The following is a 23,336-nucleotide window of genomic DNA, read 5'->3' as shown; positions in this document are numbered from 1 at the left end:
AATTGTAATTCTGTGAATTTGAAATGCCTCCCTCTCCTGTTGTCATTTATAGACAATGTCCTATGTGTCCTAAAGCAATTTCACTGTCAATAGTGGGAAAGGAGGCTGCATTTCTTTAAACTAGCCTGGGGGCTTTTTACAAACCAGCTGAGCCCAGGAATCCCACTGCAATTTGGGATGTTTGTATTATAGCCTGCAGCACAATGACTCCGGAGAGTCGCAACTGTCCAGTGTAAACAGACAGTGCCTACTGTTTATAATTAAAGCACTTTGGGACATTCTCTGCTTTTGACTTAACCAAAATGAGTTTAATCCAAGGAAATGCCCTATTTGAGATTCACTTTGTCATCAAACAAATTATTAAACAAGGAAAGAAATTTAAGATAAATGATATCCTTGTTAATGAACTGCAGTGGTAGTTTAATAACAAGTACAAACTTATTTTTAATAAATCATCAATAATGAGGTGCATGACTAAGAATGTACTCGCACAGAATGGCTACATCCTGATTTGGTTTATGACTTGAGATGAATTTCTTTCCATGAGGTAACTCAGCAATAATGGAAAATTAGATGAAGCATATTTCACAGCACTCTTCATTGCCACATAAGCAAATAATACATGAGCTTGTTTTAAGTGGAAAATGTTGTCCAATTTGTCTTCTTGGGACAATAACTGTTGTAAATTAATGGTAAGATTCTATTCATAACAGACAAGTAAGGAAATATAAAAAAATGAGATGAGCTCTCCTGCGATTTCCATTTTTCTATCTCTGGAAACAGAATATTCTGTTCATCAAGGAACAATAGAAATAGGTGTGATGGGCTGTCTCTTCCATGTGTCACTAGGTTCAGTGTGCCAAGAACGCACAAACATACTTGCAACCACACAAAGGGAGGGGTTGAAGCGAAATGCAGTAATTCATTTTAATACACTTGGCTATCAATTTGTCACAGCAGTAACCCTCTCTTACCTATATCTCTTAACAGAATTATTAACGATCAAGCCAGAAGGTAAGGCTAATTGAACCATTTCCACCGGCAGTTTCGTCTTCACAGTTCCTATGCCCACGCCAGCATAAAATTCAACCATTAAAGGTATATCAGTTAAATGGCCAAAGTATAGCAAGTGGGCTGTGGTTTGAATTTCAATAAAACATATATAATATTTGCTACAAGGAAAACATATTGCTTTTTTTTTTACCCATAGATGGCAGTCTGGTCGTAGTTATAGGTGGCCCTTATGAGAAGACGGGTAACGTTTGCCAGAACAGTCATGAAGTCTTTTCTGTTTACAGGTGACATTGTGGAATGAATCACAAAGTTGTCTGGTCGTAAAACTATCATTTTGGTGTGCTCTGTCAGTGGATCGAGCTTAATTCCATCAGCACCATTACTTATGAGGATGCCATTACCCTGACAAAGAAAATTAAGAACAAAGCATGTAAACAAATAATATAATAAAATTTGTCCTCAACTCGGTCTTTGCTCGAACATACTTTCCACCTAAGAACTGTACACTATCCCTTATAAAGTTTCAGTAAATGGTGTGACAATCTCATAAAATCCACATTAATAACAGAACAATATATTGTATTATACAGCATTTTGAATGTAAAAAAAATGTCCTAAGGTGCTTTTTAACTGGTGTAATCAGAGAGAACAAAAGATGCCAAGACAAAACATGACTATTTAGAAGGTCTTAAGGAGAAATTAAAAGAGAGAGAATTAATGAAGACACAGAGGGATTTTGGGTGGGAATTCTAATGTGTGAAATCTAGAAGGGATAACAGCCAATTATAGAATGAATGGATATGCAAAAGGTCATAGATTAACAATGATCAGGATGTTGTATTTCCTAACCTATAGTGCAGCATGTGTCAAAGAGTTCGAATATGAGGAATGAAAAATTTAAATCTGAGGCATTGAAGAATCAGGAACTAATGCAGGTCAGCAAACACAGGAGAAATCGGTGAGTAGGACTTCACACAAGATAGTTGTAGATGGATTATAGTTTGTGAAAGAAATACAATGGAATTTGAATCTTGACCCTGCACAATCAGCTGTCCACTGGCTGAGTAACATTTCCAGTGCTTGGCACTCATACAACTCCATAATTCATGTCACATTTTCATACACTCTCTTCTCTGACTCCACGTTGGGAATGGACCCTCCATGCTGATTTGTATCTCTTGGGTTCCAGTGAAGGTTTAGAATTTACTAGTTTAAAGATGTTAATTAAGATTTGGGTAGCTCTGGTTGAGCCATTGGAAACTTTATTATCAAATTCATTCTTAGGATGTTAAACATGGCAGAGCCAGTATTTAAAGCCTATCCCCAGCTGACCTGCAAGGGTAGGAGGAAAGGTAAAGTGTACATTACTCAAACAGCCATGAAAAACTCCTAGTGTACATCCAGTGAATAGACCCACACCAACTTTCCAACTCTTTCACTATATTCTTTATTGCAACAGAAGGGTTATAGCTGAAACGTCGACTTCTCCACCTCCTGATGCTCCCTGGCTTGCTGTGTTTTTCCAGTCCCCTGCTTATCTACCATACTCCTTATTGCGCTTTGTATCTTGGAGATACACTGAGATGACACACAATGTCTTATGTGTCAAGAAGCTTTATTTATAGGTGCTTTTTAAAATGCCTGCTCTTTACGCTGCTGCTATCTTTTGCTACCCTTTACTTTGGTTGTTGCATCATGAAATATTGTGTTATGTAATCTCCCCTGGCCTTCACTCTCTTTATATACTTTCGTCTTAATTCTTCCCTCCCCCTTCTTGCACTTCCACAAATTCTCACATTTTTAACTTGTAAGCTTAACAACCTGAAATGTTAAATCTGTTTGTTTCCAGAGATGCTTCTTGACCTACTGGGTACTTTTTTGTTCTTATTTAGTATCCACGTGGAGTTGTTGCCATTGTTTTGTTGGCTACAGAACTGGTTGTGCAGGTACAGATACTGTTTAACCACAACTTCTCATTAGAAACAACAGTTTGGATATTTGGTGAACACTTCCATTAACAGATCTATTGCTGGCCACCAGACTCGTGTACAGGACCAGGTCTTCCTCTATTTCACATCACTTGCCAGTTTACTTCTTGCAGAACACTGTCTGTTGCCAATTCTGTCCTCGACTCCTTGAGTGAAAAGATTCATGGTCATGAGTGAAATGACCACGATCACACAGTGATCTTCAATGTTGCAAGTCGCTAGCCATCACTAACACTGTCCAGCAAAGCATATCACAATCATACAGGGTTCAATGTTGCAAGCCACTACACTCTCGCTACTACTGTCTAAGATAGAGGTGCAGCCAAGCATATCAACTGCTCAGCAGTGTGAACCAGTGACCAAGTCAACCTAGAAGTTGAACTGAACTGAAGACAATCTGACCATGTCAGGATCTGCGTAGCAGTTGGTGCTAACAATGTAGTCAGCAATTATTGATCAGTGCATACAGTGAACTTTCCAGCTTAGAGATGCATGCGCCAATGATAACAAGCATAGATGCAGTTTGTGCTTCCTGCTGTCCTGTATGTGTGTTCTGTTCGTGACAATGGGAATGAAGATAAAGCAATTGGTTGTTCACTTCTTTCAATAGACTAGGAGAGTAACAGCTTCAGTTGGGTTTCCTGATGTAACTATGCTGCCATATATTTCCACATGAAGTTGAAATGCTTAAAAATTGATTGAGATGCCATCTTTGCCTTTAACGTGTCAAATACTGTTCACTATATGATTGTCCACTTCCATAATTTGTCTTTGGTCATTAGTCTCTAAAGAGACTCGGCAGTCTTAGTGCAGTTTGGGCCAAATTTGCAAGAAACGTTAGTGGCAGCCAGGAACGAAGCCAATCCTTTCACCTTAGATAGAGATAGAAACGCATGCATGCCTTTGAGGTTAGCATGACTGCGTTGCACTCCAGCTGCTCACATTCCAGAAAGTCACTCTCAATGCTGCAAATGTGCATTTGCTGTCATAGAGCAGCAAATCATGTTGTGCAAATCAAAGTAGTACAGAGTGATAAACTTCTGATCATGTTCTGCTTCATCCATTCATAGGCTAATTAACTTGTCAAGGAGGTTGAACAGCGATGACATGAAGAAATTACCTTCTTGAATACTACAAGTTCTGAACTTAATCAATAGAGCTTTCTGTGCTATTGAATCGCACTTTAAGAGATTGAAAATAAAGCGTAAACATTGGCTTTGCACAACTATTGGCATCTGTCACATTCATAAAAACTGTGGACTCCTGGAATAATGTTGATAGTTCTTGAATTGCAGCAAGAAAATACCTGTCTAAAATGAAAACTTTGGCGACTATCTTCAGATTGATGCAGATAACTGGGATTCACATTACAAATTTCAGGTCTGTGCAGATTATGATTCACAACTCATCTGAGGCCTTGAGACTTCTGACCCTTTAAAACCATGACACACCTCCAGAAAAAAATGATGAGGAATCAGTCATGCTGGTTCATACAACAAAGTCAACTAGGTCAAAGGTGCTGAGTGTGTGACCAGGATTAGCTTGTAAACTTAAAAAGCCCTGATGAATGTCCACAGATAGAGTTAGAAATCCAAAAATGAATCCCAGATATGGTTTTTAAAAGAGCTTCTGGATTAGTGGTGCTGGAAGAGCACAGCAGTTCAGGCAGCATCCAAGTAGCTTCGAAATCGACGTTTCGGGCAAAAGCACTTCATCAGGAAGGGCTTTTGCCCGAAACGTGGATTTTGAAGCTACTTGGATGCTGCCTGAACTGCTGCGCTCTTCCAGCACCACTAATCCAGAATCTGGTTTCCAGCATCTGCAGTCATTGTTTTTACATTTTTAAAAGAGCGCCCAAGCTAATCTAATTTGGAGAAAATAGAGTAGCTCAAAACCACCTAACTTTGCCATTTTGTGATATGCAATGATTTGTTTTGGTATTCATGGCAACAAGTTGATTAGCTCAATGACATCATCTACTCAAGTCATTCCAGTTCCTGTGACACCTCAGCATAGATTGCATTTAGCAACTATTGCAAATTTTGTGAAACTGGAGAACTGACGTTCCAATTCAAGGGACATAACAGTATCCCTCAAGCTCCCCACATCTGGTAAATAAGGAAGAATGCTGTTGTACATAGCATCATCAACTAGGCCAGTTAGACTGGAACCAATTAGGTTGGGTGGAAAGAACTGAGGCTGAACAATAGATTACCTGAAAGAGGAGACGGTTTGGATATAGTCAACATACATTCCCTCAAAAAGGAAAAAAAAATCCAGAGTTTCTGAGGTAATGAAAAAGATAGATAGAATTCAAGATAAAAGAAAAAGTATGATGTGTCTGGTAAAAAATGTAATTAAGAACAAAATGTTCAGGAGGGAAGTGAGAAAGCAAATATGCAAAACAAAGAGGGATTATGAAAAAAACTATCAATTAACTCAACAGGAAATTACAAAATCTTCTGAAGGCACGCAATTGTTAAATGGTGGTAAAAGGAGGAGTAAGGATAAGAAGAGACCAAAAAAGGAAATTTGTACATGGAGGCAGATGGCAAGGCTGTGGTACCAGGCCATAGAGATAGAATCTCAGTCACTAGAAGGGTTTCAAATTGATAAGGACAGGGTATTGGATAAGCCATTGATGCTTACAGTTTACAAGGCACCTGCAGCAGATGAGTGAGAACTGAATCTGCAGAGGTTCTGACCACAATCTTCCAGTCTTCCTTATATTCAGATGGTAATTCAAGAGGACTAGAACATTGTTCAAATAAATTTTCTAAGAAAAGTCCAACAATTATAGTCCAGTCAGCTTAACTTTAGTTATCAGGAAAATTATAGAAAGAATGTGCAGGTTAGGTGAATGGCCCATGGTAAATTGCCCATAGAGTTCAGAGATTTGTGGGTTAGTCAGGGATGTGTAGAGTAATATAGTAGATGAATGGGTCTGGATGGGATACTCTTTGGAGGGTTGGTGTGGACTTATTGGGCCATATGGCCTGTTTCCACACTGTAGGGATTCTTTTGATTTTATGATAATAATTTGGGAAAGAATTACTAGTTACATAGAGAAATATGAGGCAGCCTGCATAGATTTCCAAGGGGAAAACATTTTTAATCAACTTGCTAGAATTCTAGGAGAGGTAACAGGGAGCATTGATGAGGGTAATTTTGGATATATATGGGTGTATGTCATTAAAGGGGTTCAAGCAAGATACACGGAGACAGTGACAAATCAAGCTTAAAGTCTCCTAGGATTTATTAATAGAGAGTACAAGTGCAAAGAAGTTATTCTGAACCTTATAAGACAAAGTATACACAGTATAATCTTATATCAGATTTCAGCTGGAGGACTATGGACACTTCTGAATAATATACTTTGGGAAGGATCTGAATGTCTTGGAGAGAGTCCAGAAGATGCTTACAAGAATGGTTCCAAGAATGAGATACTTCAGTTATGAAGATAGATTAGAGATGTGGGACTGTTTCCCTTGGAGAGGAGATGCCTCAAAGAGGATTTGAGTGAAGTTTTCAAAATCATTAGAGGTCTGGACAGAGCAGACAGTGAGAAACAGCTCCCACTCAAAAATGTATCAAGAATAAGAGGGTGTGGATCTGAAGTGTTTTGCTGGAAAAGTGAATACATTGTAAGAAAAATAAAATTCACAGAATAAGTAATTATTGATTGAAATGCACTGCATGGAATTGTGGTGGAGGCAGAGTCAATCGAATCATTCAAGAGAGCTTACAATTATTTAAATAAAATAGTGTGTAGGATTATAGGAAAAGGGTGGGAAAATGGTACTAAGTCATGATGCACATTCAGAAAGCTAAATATGGATAAAATGTTTTTTTTCTACACCAGAATAATTTTGTGATTCATGTCATCGATCACTCTTAACACTTGATAATGACATGTTCAATCCACCAACTGCCTGCCTTCCATTTCAGTGCCAATGTGATACAAACCTCAGTAGCATCGCAATTATTTCATTGTTACAATTCATACTGCTCAGAAAGGGTATTTTAGAAAGTCAATGTAGGGGGAAAAAGAATATTTTTTCACACTTAATCACTCGTTATGTGACTAATTGAAGAACTCATCCAGATTTCACAGACAAATTAAGCGGTCCTCCTTTTTCTGGATGGAGGTACAGCTGTTAATTGTTCAGTGTTTACGAATGTGTGTCTGTGGACTCCATAGACAGACTGTGGTGCTTTTATCTCTGCATATCTCTGAGGGACACAACATAATAATTGGCCACAAACAAGACCCACCAACAAACTTCCCATGAATCAAAGAATGGGAAACCTGGGAAATCATTAGCTTTCAAAGTGCATTCCGAGCAAGTTGTTGCAACAAAGTTTCTCAATGGAATGACTGACTTTGAACTTCCATGTTAAGAATGGTCCTTTACTAAACAGGTTCATCACAAACGAGGGCCCTACTGCTGCAGGCTAGGCCTAAACATGTTGGAGAGGCAGAAACAGTAATACCCGTGACCAAGGTGTCTCCCTTCTACAGAGTGAGTGGCAGACAGTTCAGCCTAAATTCAGCAAACAAAGAGGCGATCACTTGACCTTCAGGGATTTGCATTTGCGTAACAAAATAAATCATAATTTTGTGCTGTAGTACAGTCTTCAAGTTTAAACCAAAATATCGCAAAGGTTTGTCTTTGGTTTAATTGAACATTGATCAGTTCAATGTACTGGAACTGTGATCTTTCTGAAAACTAGAACAATTGAGTCAACATAAAATTGAAGAATGTCAGTCATAAGGTTGAGAAAAGGTGAAACATAACTGTGGGAAAAGTAGTTGATAAGTTAGATACTTTGATGAGGAGACACATTGAAAGGCCTGTGACCTTGACATAGCATTCTTTAACATAACTTGTTTTACCAACCACAATGGTATACACATGCTGTCCACATTCTCAGGAAGAGAATCCTTCATGAGCTGAACTGAGGAAGTCATTCCTTTTTGACCTGCACAGCTCAGTCTAGTGATTACACTTTTTGAATTCCAAAAATATACTTTATTCATTTAAAAAAATCTTTATGTACAAACATAGTCACAAGAGCAGTTTGGTTCTGTACAGTTTTTGCACATGGAGAAATAATCTAACGTTGGAGTTTGAATTCCCTGACCCTTCCAACAAACAAACCCAATGTTTTCCTCCTTACACAAGATACGATTATGCATATTTGAGGCACCGGGAGGATCCAATAACTAAATGGACCTTTATTGTACTTTGGCCAAAAGGTTTTAGATATTGGCCTTTCCCCTCTGCGCTTGCCCCAAGCTTTCATGTATCCCTCAGCACATAGTCCTGAACCTTTAAATGTGCCAGTCTGGCGAAGTCTAGGTAAGACCAACAAGTTTCAGGCAGTCCAAAGAGCATCTTTCACTATGTTGGTCATCCTCCAGGTACACAGTTGATGTTTGTCCCGGTGTTCATCCCAGGGAACAGCCTCCAGAGCAGAGTGCTGCGTCATGGAGCTGCTTGAGATGAACCTCGACAAAAATCACTACATCTCTCCCAAGACCTTCTCGGCAAAGACACATTCCAGAAGGAGATGTGTGACAGTCTCTACCTCCCTACAGTTGCTTTGAGGGCAGCTTGTGATGATGCAGAGACTCCGGGCATACATAAAGAATCATACAGGTATTGCCCTTCTCACCAACCAGCTAGGTCTTAATACTTGTTGGAAAGTTCTGGCAATGAGGCATTTTGCCAAATGCCTTTCACAGTCTGCTCAGGGAACCGCTCGACAGGATCCACCCTCTCCCTTTTCCACAGGGTCTCGAGGACGCTGCATGTTGACCACTTCCTGATGAACTTGTGGTCAAAAGTGTTTTTCTTTGCAAATTTCTCCATGAAGGTTAGGTGGTGCAGAAAGGTCCAATTACTTGGAGCGTTCCACAGCAATGAGGCCAGTCCCTTCCTTTGCAACAGGAGGGACAGGTGGAACCTCAGTACATAGTGGCACGTGGGGTTTGCGTACCAAAGGTCTTCACACAGCTTGATGCAGCCACACACAAAGATAGCCATCAGGATGAGGGCAGCATTTGATATATTCTTTCCCCTGACTTATCCAGAGCATTGTACATTGCGTCCCTGCAAACCCAGTCCATTTTTGACCTCTAGGGAAAGTGGAAATTGGATTGGGTGACTGCAATGGCTCGTGTTCGGGGGAATAGGTCTGACGTGCACCAAGTACAACAATACAGAATGTACCTCACACCTGATGACCAGGTTTTCACCTGCAACGGAGATGGGGCAGTGCTCCCAAAAGCTGGTTTCTGCCTCACCTTGGCAATATGCTCCCCCCCAGATTCTGAGCAAGCCTTAGCTCCGCCAAACCATATTCCCAGCACCTTTAGGTAACCTAACTGTGAAGGTGGTAAAGGATTGGTCAACCCAGTTCCCAAATGGCCTTGTCTTTGCCTCAATTTACCTTGGCTCCTGAGGCCAGTTCAAACAGGTCACAGATGCTCATGAGTCTATGCACTTTGACCTATTGGACTCCATTGCCTGGAATAGTCACCCCTCTCAGGTTTGCAACCTTCCTGTTGGACTTAGCAAAAGGCTCTACACAACATACATGGCAGGACAGAGTGGGCTGCCCAGTCTGACTCCAGATTTAGAGTCATAGAGATGTACAGCACAGAAACAGACCCTTCAGTGCAACTCGTCCATGCCAACCACATAACCTAACTTAATCTAGTCCCATTTGTCAGCACTTGGCCCATATCCCTCTAAACCCTTCCTTTTCATATACTCATCCAGATGCCTTGTAAATGTTGTAATTGTAGAAGTCTCCACAACTTCGTCTAGCGGCTCATTCCATTCATGCACCACCCTTTGCGTGAAAAAGTTACCCCTTAGGTCCCTTTTAAATCTTTCCCTTCTCACCCTAAACCTATATCCTCTAGTTCTGGACTCCTCCATCCCAAGGAAAAGACCTTGATTATTTACCCTATCCATACCCCTCACGATTTTATAAACCTCAATAAGATCAGCCCTCAGCCTCCAAAGCTCCAGGGAAAACAGCCCCAGCCTATTCACCCTCTCTCTATAGCTCAAACCCTCCAACCTTGCAACATCCTCAGTAAATCTTTGATCTGGAAACTTTCTGATTCCGATCCACTGATTGAGACTGCACTAATGATGTTGGTGTCGATCAGTCAGATTCAACTGTGAATTCCCTCCCCAGAGCCTATTCAGGACAGCATGCCCCATATGTAGGTGTGAGATATCCTGCTAAAGGTTTTCTCCTGATCCAGGCTGATGAGGAAGCATTCATGGCCCTGTCCTGCACCTGAACGATCGTATCCCTGAGGAGTGTGAGGCTCTCTGAGATCATCCTGCCCAGTACAGCACAGGTTTGGTTGGGGTGAATCACTGATCCCAGAGCAGATCTGACCTGGTAGGCAATGATTCTCAACTCTTGTAACTAAGATTATGTATGTCCCTCAGAGATATGCAGAGATGAAATAACAATCTGTCTATGCAGGACCTTAATTTGTTTTATTACCATTTCTGTTCTCTCATTTCCAGTTTGCTGCTGTTTGCTTTCAGATTCGTCTTTGTTTGTCTAACAGCACTGACTAATAGCAAATATAACGAAGAAGAGTTCATAGACACACATAAGCAAACACTGACCAATTAACTGCTATACTCCCATGAAAAAGATTTTAATTTGCCTGCAAAATCTCAATGAGTTCTTCACTTAGTCTTATACCAAATAATTAAATGATAAAAAAGTTTATTCTCTTTCCCTGCATTCACTTTCTAAAATATTATTTTTAAAGAGCATGGATTGTGACAATTGCAACAGAATATGAGATAATTGCAGCACTGTTGAAAGGTAGAAAAAGGAAGGAAAGTGGAATGTGGGTGGGAGGAAGGGGGAATGGAGAAGAGAGGGAAGGGAGGGGGGATGGGAGGAAGCAAGAATTGATTTATTTTTTTAGAGCACATTTATGTATCTTGAGGCATGCGGATAAAAGAAAAATACAGCTGCTGAAAAAGAAAAACACAGCAGATGCTGGCCATGTGAAATAAAAACAGCAAATGCTGGAGAATCTCAGCAGGTCTGGCAGCATCTGCAAAGGAGAAAAGTGAGTGGTTCAAGCCCAATGGCTCTTCTTGGATATGAAATGTTAACTCTTTCCACAGATATTACCAGACCTGCTGCGTTTCTCCAGCATTTCCTGTTTTTATCTGAGACATCTGAAATGCTTCACATCAAAACACAATTTGATGAATGTCGGGTAATTGTTTCATTGATGATTTTGAGAGATAAAATTGGTCGGTCCATTGGGAAATGGCCACTATCTTCCTCCAGTGATATCATGGCATCCTAGTCAACTAATATTTTCTCAATTTATTATCTCACCCAAAAGATGGCCAATCACTCCAATCATGTACTCTTTCAGTACTGCACTGAATTATCAGCATAGTTTACATGTTCAATCCTCTAATAGGACCTTTCTCACTGAGAGGTCAGAGTGTAAGATTCACATATTCTTTTCATTCAGATCAATGAAGAGAGGCAAATATACCTCTATGTGAACAGATCAATGCCTAGCTTATTTATGAACATTGACCCAAGGCTGTGATAATGAGAATGACCACTACTCATGACTGAAGAATGATTTTATGAGGGGAAAAAAAAATGAAGGATTATTTTTTAGCATGCATCCTACATTACAAACAAAATTAGTTTCATACTTTAGCATCCAAATGGCCAAAATTGATCCACGATGCTTCTGAATAATTTTTGTTTCATGGCCATTTGAATAAGTATTTGATAGTAACTGTACTCTGTACATAAATAAAAAGTTAGAAAGAACAACTGGCCTCCAATTTGGAAAAGACAAACATAGTGAGTTAGAAACACCAACCTCGAGGATGACTTGGGACTTTTGATCGTGTGAGAGATGTCCTGTGGAGTCGGCAGAGATGGTGAAAATCAATTTCCCTCCATATGCTGTCAGCTGGAGTCAAAGAAACACAATACAGTTTTAAAATGTCCTCTCTTTTACTGATTAAAACAAGCACTTCAGATGTTTTTCTAGAACATTTCAAAATTTGAGAATAAAATTCAATTTAACCTCTGAACTGTTGTCAGTTTTCATATAGATCAGTCTACTGAAGCACTTGAATGTAAACTTATAATTTTGTTGAATTATGCATCATACTAAGACAACACATCACATTTTAATAAGTGAGACAATATAAAGATCTTGAACTGAAATTTGTGCAGTAATGTGTTAAAGCTTCTCAAACAATCACTTATACAGCACCATTAGAACTTAAAATCATCATTTAGTCTCCATTAACAATACTCCACTGAATCCTTGCAATTTCTGAATTATTAACCATTTTTTTTTACATGTGGAAAGAGGTGTGATTTTTAAACAATAGTTCAGAAATTTTAAAATTACTAATAAGCTCTAATAATAATTGCTCAGTTGACAGCTTGAGGGTTTGAGTGAACAGAGGTAATCATTTCATCATCACATTAAAAGAAAATAATATAATAATATGATGTAGGTTAAATGCAGAACCAAACGTTGGAGGAACAAGAACAAGCAGGCACAGATTTAAAGGGATTTGTAGGGGGTGAAGTGAGGAGCACCCTTTTCACTCAGTAAGCAGTCGGGGTACGGAATGCACTGCCTGGAAATGTGGTGAGGACTGGTTCAATTGAGGCATTCAAGAGTGTGTTCGATGATTATTTGGATAAAACTAATGTGGAGAGTATAGGGGAAAAGCAAGCAATTTGCATCAGAAAATGATGCTCATTTAACAAACCAATGCAGGCACATTGGACTGAATAGCCTCTTTCTACACTGTAACACCTGTTATTCCGTGAAATTAACATACCTCAATCAGGGAACATAAAAGGTGACTCCCTGTCCTACCCAAATACTTGCTGATATTTACACACTCACACCTACACACTGTTGCATCAACATGCTCATACCGTCACACTCGCATTCATTCACACATACTCAGTGATGTGCTACTTTACACCTTGTTAAGTCAAGATATGATTACAAAAAGTACGTGGACAACATGAATACATACAGATAAAAAATACTGATGCTGCATTGAAATGCCACTATAACTTGGACATATATTAGTTTTCCTCATTGTAATTAGATGGACAAGGAAATAGAGAGGCAGAGGTATTTAGAGCAAAAGGACCAGACAAGTGATAACATGATTTCCATGGGGAAGGTTGGGGAGTGATACTTGTATAAGAATCAGAAGTGCAAGGAACAGAGTTCTGCCAGTGTGGAGGGATAGAGAAACCATAAGATAGAATGGGGGCGGTACTGTAGACAAGGATTAGAATTATAAATTTGGGGTGTTGATGGACTCACAACCAATTTAAGACAGCAAGTTAGGTGATAAGATCAGTCTGTTGTCTGCATTTTGGACAAACTTAACCTCCCAAAGACAATCCTCTCTAAAGACGACTGGTAGAGAATCTAGGAAACCATCAGAATAGATAGATCGAGAGGAAAGTTATGTCTAAGGGTTTCAGCAATACCTGGACTGAGGTGAACATGAATGTAGATGGTCTTTGTGTAGAGATCAGGAGCTTATTTCAGGAGGGTGGTGGAATGGGATGCCAAATTCACAAGCAACTTGGTTTAACCTTAAGCAGGAGACCAAGAGGGGTCATTCAATGTAAAATTTGTGGTCAAGATGATGGTTTTAGTCTTCCCAATGTTTAACTTAGGAAATTGTAGCACTTCTAAGACTGGATGCTAGATAGTCAATCTAATATTACAGAGACAACAAATGCTTGGTATATTTGTGGAATCCAATCCCACCTCCTTGGATTATAATATCAAAGCACAGCAAGTTAGATGGAAACAGACCCTTCAGGACCTCCTGTGCTTACATAGCCATTGCAGGAGATCCTATGGTTACAGCAGGAGATCCTATGGTTACATATAGATTGTTGGAGCAGAATAGAGAGAAAGGGTTGATTCTAAAAAGGAATCAGAGTAATTATTGTTTGAACGGGAGGGGGGGGTGGGGGGGGATGACAACAATATGGAAAGGAGGGAAGATCATGCATAAGAGAAGGTATTTACAAAGGTAGCCAGAAGATAGCCCTGGAAAGAAAGCGGAGTTGTCAGCAATTTTGTAGGAACAGATGCCAGAAATTAGGAAATGGATCATCTCAGGGTAAATATCACAGGAAGAGAAAAACATAGAGTGGTACGAGTGCGAGGCTGGCATGAGGGAAGGCACGGCTGTATGATAGATTTGTTGAGCAAGGGGAAGAGGAGAAATACTAGAGGTTAATGATTGTTAGGAGCTTCTTACAATTTTAGGAGGTGGGAGTGGTGCGTAGAGTGGAGGAAAGATGCTAAAGTTACCTTTTTGCTCCAGGATGGTTTTGGTATTATGTACAGTTTTGGTACAACAGTAACTGAATTTTCATTCTTCAAAGGTAACGGAATTATCTGAATTAAAGTAAGCGACAGAATATCTTCTTGGCAAATGACAATTTTCTTCTAATTCTTCATGATCTAAATATGTATTGTAAAATAAGGGCAATTCTTGGATTGCTGAGTGGACAGACCTTAGCAAAAGGATGTCCTGATCAGCCATACCTTGCTGCAAAAACTTTGATTAGGGAAGGAGATACATGTGGGCAAATATGACAAGAATTTATTCCCGCAAGTAGTGAAGTAGTCTAATAGATCAAACATGAAACCTGACCATATAGACAGGGCAGCAGCAGATCCCTGTCTTGAAGAGCTCTCACACAGTGAGAATGCCTGAAGGAATGCATGACAAACTAGAAAGAAAATGCATTGTTACGTTTTGATATAACTTGTAAATAAAATACAGTTTCTAATTTCCTACTTAGTGCATAAAGATACTTTCACTTAGCGGACCAATGCAAACATAGAAGGCTGAATGGGCTCCTTTTGTGCTTTAATAATTCTGTGAGGTGAAATCCAATCAAGAGGAGTGCTGACTTTCTTTTCTGACTGAGTGCAAATGAAAGTCTAAACAGTGTCCCATTCACTTTTCACCAAGACTTTGAATATACCCCACCTCCCATCACCTTTCAGTACCATTAAGGACCAATAAAATTGCCTATCCCGCCACAAATTTCATGTCTGGACATTTTTAACCCTCAGGCCTCATTTGCAACCCACAGCTGAAAACCAACATTATAGATTATCTCTTTTGGGAAATTACATTATGATATACTGGAACTTTAATGGTAAATGTGAGCCAAAAAAACATTGCTCTGCATTTCTTTAAAATAGCAAAAGTTAAAGTGGACCATCAGGTCAACCATTCCACTCGACAATTTTACAAAATAAAGTGCAAGAAGTCTGCACATTCTTAACTGGGAGATGTCTGCAAGCTTTTCTCACGATGTTGACTCAGCATGTCTGAAATTTACAAAATAAACTAGAAACTAAACCTTTAATGAAATATCAAAACAAAAATGTTTTTGCAAACATTGCAAACTTCCTTAAACAGGATGTGGATATGCAGCACAGTCTACTGATATGTTTATTGATCTACTATGGTTAATAATTCAATTAGTTGTTTAGTCTTCACTACTTATTGTCACGAGAAGCAATTAAATCAAAAACATTTAACTACAGGATGGTGATGTAGTGGTATTGTCATTTGGCAAGTAACCAAGATGACCATCCATGCCTGTTCTCTGTGGAAAAGGATATTACTGACTCCTAATGAGCATGTGTCTTCTGTCTACTATCCTGGAGGTTTAGAAATCCATATAAGGCCAGAAGGTCTTGTGCACATTCCTAGGACAGAGAGTTCAATGGAATTCTGGAAAACTATGCTGCATGAGTATGTAATATGTAGCAAGCTGAAGCACACAAGCAGAATATTTGTGAAATGGAGACTTATGTGCCTCCAATCTCTGTTTTTACTGCCCTTTATTTACCACCTCTAAGAACAAGAAGACAGGGGTTATTATTGCTTTGTAGGCCTCAGGTTTACAGCAGTATTCCACTTTGCTTGCCCAATTACATATTCCATACACATTGAATGGACTATTCAAGCAGTGAAGGTAAACAGCCTGCGAAGTCAGTCCCAAATCCAGAACTATAGGGGTGTACATAACATGAAAGGAACTGGTGAAGCAATTTGCACCAATACTGAAGCAGCTTCTTTAAACAGAATTTCTGAAGAACCTGGCCACACACAAAAGCACGTCTTTGATAATGCTGAGACAGGTTTCACCGGAGGTGTGGAGCACAAAGAACATAAAACTTCAAAGAGGAGGTGGTCATGCCAAGATGTAAGTACACCAAAGATCATTTTACTCTTCTGCTAAGTTGAACTGCTGCATGGGATACAGGTTGAAGCCTTTAGTGGGGTACCAGTCAGAGACACTGAAGGCTCTAAAGATTATTCCAAAGCATATTTGCCTGCAATTTGGTCTTCAAATAAGCAAGTCTGGATGACAGGACATTCTCTCAAGAATGGTAGCAAGCACAACAGAAAATAAAGAGTACGTCTCGAAAAGATTTGCATAACCTGGTGGATATGTGCATGTTTTGTTGATGGGAGCAGGTCAGACTGAGAGACCAGTTAATATTCTGGCCTGACTGAGCCTGGAGGTTATGCTGACTTTCGATAAGACACTAGTTCAGCCTCAGCTGAAGTACTGCATTTGGTTTGAGCAGTACATTGTAGGTAAGGCATGCAGGAATCAGAAAAGATTGATGAGAACAGTTCCCAAGGATGGGGAACTTCAGTTATGAGATAAACCAGAGAAGTCGGGGCTGTTTTCCTCAGAAAAGAGAAAGCTGAGAGGGTATGTGGTAAAGTTATTCAAAGTTGTTGTGGTTCTGTTCGCCGAGCTGGGAATTTGTCTTGCAAACATTTCGTCCCCTGTCTAGGTGACATCCTCAGTGCTTGGGAGCCTCCTGTGAAGCGCTTCTGTGCTGTTTCCTCTGGCATTTATAGTGGCCTGTCTCTGCCGCTTCCGGTTGTCAGTTCCAGCTGTCCGCTGTAGTGGCCGGTATATTGGGTCCAGGTCGATGTGTTTGTTGATAGAGTCTGTGGATGAGTGCCATGCCTCTAGGAATTCCCTGGCTGCTCTCTGTTTGGCTTGCCCTATAATGGTAGTGTTGTCCCAGTCGAATTCATGTTGCTTGTCGTAGAGGCATGGCACTCTTCCTAGAGGCATGGCACTCATCCACAGACTCTATCAACAAACACATCGACCTGGACCCAATATACCTGCCACTACAGCGGACAGCTTGAACTGACAACTGGAAGCGGCAGAGACAGGCCACTATAAATGCCGGAGAAAACAGCTCAGAAGCGCTTCACAGGAGGCTCCCAAGCACTGAGGATGTCACCTAGACAGGGGACGAAAAGTTTGCAAGTCAAATTCCCAGCTTGGCGAACAGAACCACAACAACGAGCACCCGAGCTACAAATCTTCTCCCAAACTTTGTTATTCAAAGTCGTGAGCATTCTGCACAGAATAGGGGGAAATTCTTCTCATTAATGAAGGAATTGGGAACAAGAGGGCACAGAGTTATTATAACTAGCAAAAAAATAACGTGAGATAAAAATTTTCAGATAGCAAGGTACTAAAGTTTGGAAAGCACTGCCTGAGGGCATGGTAGAAATAGATTCAATTAAGAAATTGAAAATGAAATCAAAATACAATTTTTTAATAAAAGCAGAACATGCAGGATTTGGGAAAGAAGATGGGAAAATAGCATAAGATGCTTTAATTTAGAGGGTCAATGCAAACACAGAAGGTTGAATGGGCTCCTTCTGTGCTTTAATAATTCTGTGAGGCGAAATCCAGTCAAGACGAGTACTGACTTTTTTTCTCTGACTGAGTGCAAATGGGAGAATTCTACACAGTGTCCCATTCACATTTCACCCAGACTTTGAATACACCCCATCTCCCATCAGCTTTAAGTACAATCAAGGACCAATAAAATTACCTCTACTGTCACAAGTTTCATATGTAGACATTTTTTACCCTCAGGCCTCATTTATAATCCACAGCTGGATGTTCAACTGCATCAAAGTAAGTGAACTCACTGACAGTGTCTGGTTAAAATCACACAACAGTTAGTTCAAAGGGAGGGGCTTTCACATGGTCTTGAGGACTGACTATGGGTATACCATCATGGACTGAGGCAGTTCAAGAAAGGGACTTAACACCATGTTCTCAAGAGCAACCAGGGATGGGTAACAAATAATCTTTCCAGCAATACAGCGTTCGACAAGGTTCCCCATGCGAGACTGATTAGCAAGGTGAGATCTCATGGAATACAGGGAGAACTAGCCACTTGGATACAGAACTGGCTCAAAGGCAGGAGACAGAGGGTGGTGGTGGAGGGTTGTTTTTCAGGGTTGTTGGTGGTGGAGGGTTGTTGGTGGAGGCCTGTGACCAGTGGAGTGCCACAAGGATCAGTGCTGGGCCCTTTACTGTTTGTCATTTACATAAATGATTTGGATGTGAGCATAAGAAGTACAGTTAGTAAGTTTGCAGATGACACCAAAATTGGAGGTGTAGTGGACAGCAAAGAGGGTTACCTCAGATTACAAAAGGATCTGGACCAGATGGGCCAATGGGCTGAGAAGTGGCAGATGGAGTTTAATTCACATAAATGCGAGGTGCTGCATTTTGGGAAAGCAAATCGTAACAGGACTTATGCACTTAACAGTAAGGTCCTAGGGAGTGTTGCTGAACAAAGAGACCTTGGAGTGCAGGTTCATAGCTCCTTGAAAGTAGAGTCGCAGGTAGATAGGATAGTGAAGAAGGCATTTGGTATGCTTTCCTTTATTGGTCAGAGTATGGAGTACAGGAGTTGGGAGGTCATGTTGCGGCTGTATAGGACATTGGTTAGGCCACTGATGGAATATTGTGTGCAATTCTGGTCTCCTTCCTATCGGAAAGATGTTGTGAAACATGAAAGGGTTCAGAAAAGATTTACAAGGATGTTGCCAGGGTTGGAGGATCTGAGCTATAGGGAGAGACTGAACAGGCTGGGGCTGCTTTCCCTACTGCATTGGAGGCTGAGGGGTGACCTTATAGAGGTTTACAAAATTATGAGGGGCATAGATAGGATAAATAGACAAAGTCTTTTCCCTGGGGTCGGGGAGACCAGAACTAGAGGGCATAGGCTTAGGGTGAGAGGGAAAAGATATAAAAGAGACCTAAGGGGCAACCTTTTCACACAGAGGGTGGTACGTGTATAGAATGAGCTGCCAGAAGATGTGGTGGAAGCTGGTACAATTGCAACATTTAAGAGGCATTTGGATGGGTATATGAATAGGAAGGGTTTGGAGGGATATGGGCCGGGTGCTGGCAGGTGGGACTAGATTGGGCTGGGATATCAGGTCGGCATGGACGGGTTGGACCGAAGGGTCTGTTTCCATGCTGTACATCTTTATGACTCTATAATACCCACATCCAATGAATAAATATAAAAAGTAATAAAAGCAAAATACAGTGGATGCTGGAGATGTATAAAACAGGAGGTGCTGGAGAAAGTGAGCAAGTTTGGCAGAATCTGTGGAGAGGGAAACAAAGTTAACTTTTCTAATTCTGACATGATTCTACTCAGAACTTAAAAAGGAATGTTGGGAAGACCGCAAAGCAGCCTTGACTTTCTCGGTGAACTCTGAGAAACTCTTCTGCTCCGCTTAGACATCCTCCTCAAAGGAAAGTTTACAAAGCAACGTCTGCCAAGTGGGATGGATCCTACCCTGTTCTTTGGACTGCTGTAAATGTAATTCAATTTATATACACTTATACAGCCCTCAACTGGTTTAGGAGGATGTGATCGGGATAGGACTAACCCTATTGCTTTATTTCTTTATTTTTCAGCTTAATACTAAGAAGGACTACAACATTTAACTTTTAGCTTTATTTCTTTGTTTTTACATTATACTGAGAGTGACTATAATGTTTAACTTTTAATTTATTCCTTATTTCTTTCTACCTCATTCTTAGCTTTTTGTACCTATTGACATATACCTAAAATGGCACTGTGAGTAGTGACATTGAAAACTTTTCTCTGTACTCCTGTACTTTTGTACTTGAGTACACGTGACAATAAAGTCTAATCTCAAAGGCTGGAATTGCACAGGGTCACTGCCCCCACCCACTTTCTGTTCCTTGGATGCTGCCTGACCTGCTGCGCTTTTCCAGCAACACATTTTCAGCCCCCACCCACTTTCTGCCTAGTCCGAAAAGTTAAAAGCCCAAGGATTGGGTTCCGATCAGCACTAAAAATAAATGGGATGCTAAGCAAATCTGCTACCGAAGAGTTTCTAGTAGCCCACAAAACTGTAAAGATATAGGCAATCCTGTTTAAATTTGTTTCCCCATTCTGAAATTTTGTAGGATATGGCTACCAAGACATGAATTACAGGTGCAATAATTCCAGAATTGCTGATCTTCCATTTTGACCAAAAGAAATGTTTCTGCGCTTGTATTTTCAGTTCATCAGGGGGGTGTCAGGAAGCCATACTGGATCAAATTCAGGTTCTGCACAATATTGGGGGTTACTCTGTCTACCCCCTCTCACCCAATCTCTGCTTAAACTTTTCTTTTAACGTTTCAATAACTGAAGCACTCGTTGAACACAAGCATTTTTTGGTTGTCAAAATGTACGATATTTTCTCCAAATAAGACGTATATAAAATAAATTGGGAGTTTAGTCAATTAGAAAATTCTGACTTTCCTGGTCTTGAATTTGCTTTAAGGTCAGCAACTGGAGGAAACCACCACTACTTAAGCCCTACTTTTGATTGAGTAAGTCGTCCCCTTGTTTGTTTTACCAAAATGCAAATCCTCGCATTTATCCAAAATAACTTCCATCTGATAAGGTGGGAGTGAGGCTGGGTGGGAGAGGTGGTGTAAAGTGAAAGGCAGACGCTAGAGAGGTGAATACAGAAAAAAATGTTTAATTGTTGTTATATCCGTGACTGTATGCCCAGCTTCATTTTTCTCATTTCTTTAATATTCTTGCCTATAACTAATATCTTGCCTATAACAGGACGTTACAGTTCTGGTCACAGCACTCCAGAAGTGACCTCACCCAAGTAGTTTACAATGTCAACATGATGTCCCAACTCCTACACTGAAAGGTCTGAGCAATAAAAGCAAGCTTGTCAAAGACCTTCTTAACTACCCTGTCTACATGTGATGCAAACTTCAAAGAATTATGTACATGAATCCCGAGATCTCTCTGTTCTCCACCACTACTCAAGCCCTACTTTTGATTGAGTAAGTCGTCCCCTTGTTTGTTTTACCAAAATGCAAATCCTCGCATTTATCCAAAATAATTTCCATCTGCCACTCCTAAGCACATTGATCCAACTGATCAAGATCTTTTTGTAATCTTAGGTATCCTTTGTCACCGTCCACTATACCACCAATCTTGGTGCCATCTGCATACTTACTAAACATGACTTTTGCATTCTCATTTAAGTCATTTGTGTAAATGATAAGCAAAATGGATCCCGCACTGATCCCCATGGAACTCCACTGGTTACGGGCCTGCATTGTGAAAAACTTCCCTCCACCCTCACTCTCTGTCTTCTGCCACTAAGCCAATTTTGTATCCAATTGTCAAGCTCAAGCTGAATCCCATGTGAGCTAATTTTACTAATTAGTCTACTATGTGGAGCCTTGTCAAAGGCTTTACAAAGCTCTTTGACCGCTCTGCCCCCACCAATCTTCTTGGTTACTTCCTGAAAAAAATTAATCAAGTTTGTGAGATCCGATTTTCCTCATACAAAATCATGCTAACTATCCTCAATGAGTCCTCGCCTCCTCAACTGCATATAAATCTTATCTTTCAGAATCACCTCCAACATCTTACCCACAACCGAAGTCAGACTCACAGGTCTATAGTTCCCACGTTTCTCCTTACATCCTTTCTTAAACAAAGGCACAACATTAGCCACTCTCTAGTCAGCCAGCACCTCACCTGTAGTTATGGATGAGGCAAATATTTCTGCCAGGGCCCGGCAATTTCTTCTCTAACTTTCTGCAGCATTCTGGGATACACTGGATCAGGTCCCAGAGATTTATCCACCTTTATATTCTTTAAGACGTCCTGAACTTCCTCTTCTGTAATGTGAAATGCTTTCAAAGCATCAATATTTATTTCCCGGAGGTCTCTAGCTTCTATTTCTTTCTCCACAGTAAAAACTGACACAAAATATTCATTTAATATCTCTCCCACCTCCTGAGGTTCAACACAAAGATGACCTCTCTGATCTTTAATGGGCCCAGTTTTTCTCTAGTTGCTCTCTTACTCCTAACATACTTGTAGAATCTCTTTAAATTATGCTTAACCTCATCTGTCAAGGCCATCTCATATCCCCTGTTTGCCATCCTGACTTCAAACTTCAGCGTGCCCTTACACTCTTTATACTATTCAAGAGATTCATTTGAACCTAGTTGTCTATATTTATTATATGATTCTTTTTTATTCTTAATTAGAGCCTCAATATCTTTATTCACCCATGATTCCCTAGCCTTACCTTTCACACTAACAGGAACATAATGCCTCTGAACTCTCATTATCACAATTGTAAAAGCCTCCCACTTAGCAGAAGTCCCTTTACCTGCAAACTGTCTACTCCAATCAATATTTGAACATCTTTGCTCCACACCATTTGAATTTGCCATACTCCAATTAAAAAACATTGACTTTTATGGAAGGCTTATCCTTTTCCATAACTATTTTAGAATTTTGATCACTAGACCCAAAATGTTCCCCTATTATCTCTTCAGTCATTTGCCTTGCCTTAGTACCCAAGAGAAGGTCAAGTTTTCTTCCTTCTCTAGTAGGAACATTGACATATTGATAAAGAAAATTTTCTTGAACATAGTTAACAAATACTTCACCATCCAAACCTTTAAAGAGGAAACCTGGCAGATCACTGTGTTCTTACCTTAGACAGGAAGGGAGGAGGCGACCTGCTGGGAGGAGCCCATTGCTACGTTAGCACAATCCCTACCATCCAGCTCTGCCCTCACGGTGTTCTTATACATGACAGGGCAGCTTGCAGCATGGAAGTGGCAGGCAAAGACAAGACAGAAGCTAACTATTGTCTTTTGATGTTCATTGACATAACAGTCACAATATGGTCCTCTATCAATATCCTTGTAGAAGGATTTACCATCCATCAGAAATTGCGCTAGCCATATAAATACTGTGGCTACAACATCAGGTTAGAGCCTAGGGTTACCATACCATATTGTGTCATAACAGATGATATCTGCCAAAGCCTCTCCACCATTTTGAAAGCA

General features: G+C 40.2%; 1 protein-coding gene across 3 annotated transcripts in view; it reads right to left on the bottom strand.

Annotated features, from left to right (window-relative positions):
- Window positions 1-23,336, bottom strand: part of lama2 (laminin, alpha 2) — a 387,170-nt gene that overhangs the window by 210,554 nt on the left and 153,280 nt on the right. For all 3 annotated transcript variants that reach the window (XM_072556030.1, XM_072556031.1, XM_072556033.1), the window contains exons 13-14: window positions 11,911-12,003; window positions 1,205-1,416 (exon numbers count right to left, since the gene is read on the bottom strand). In XM_072556030.1, the coding sequence (XP_072412131.1) occupies window positions 1,205-1,416; window positions 11,911-12,003 (305 nt within the window). The remainder of the gene's footprint in view (window positions 1-1,204; window positions 1,417-11,910; window positions 12,004-23,336) is intronic.

The sequence above is a fragment of the Chiloscyllium punctatum genome, chromosome 3, assembly GCF_047496795.1.
Source record: "Chiloscyllium punctatum isolate Juve2018m chromosome 3, sChiPun1.3, whole genome shotgun sequence".
NCBI classification, from domain to species: domain Eukaryota; kingdom Metazoa; phylum Chordata; class Chondrichthyes; order Orectolobiformes; family Hemiscylliidae; genus Chiloscyllium; species Chiloscyllium punctatum.
The sequence above is the reverse complement of the archived record's forward strand: the minus strand, read 5'-3'. Positions and strand labels throughout refer to the sequence as shown.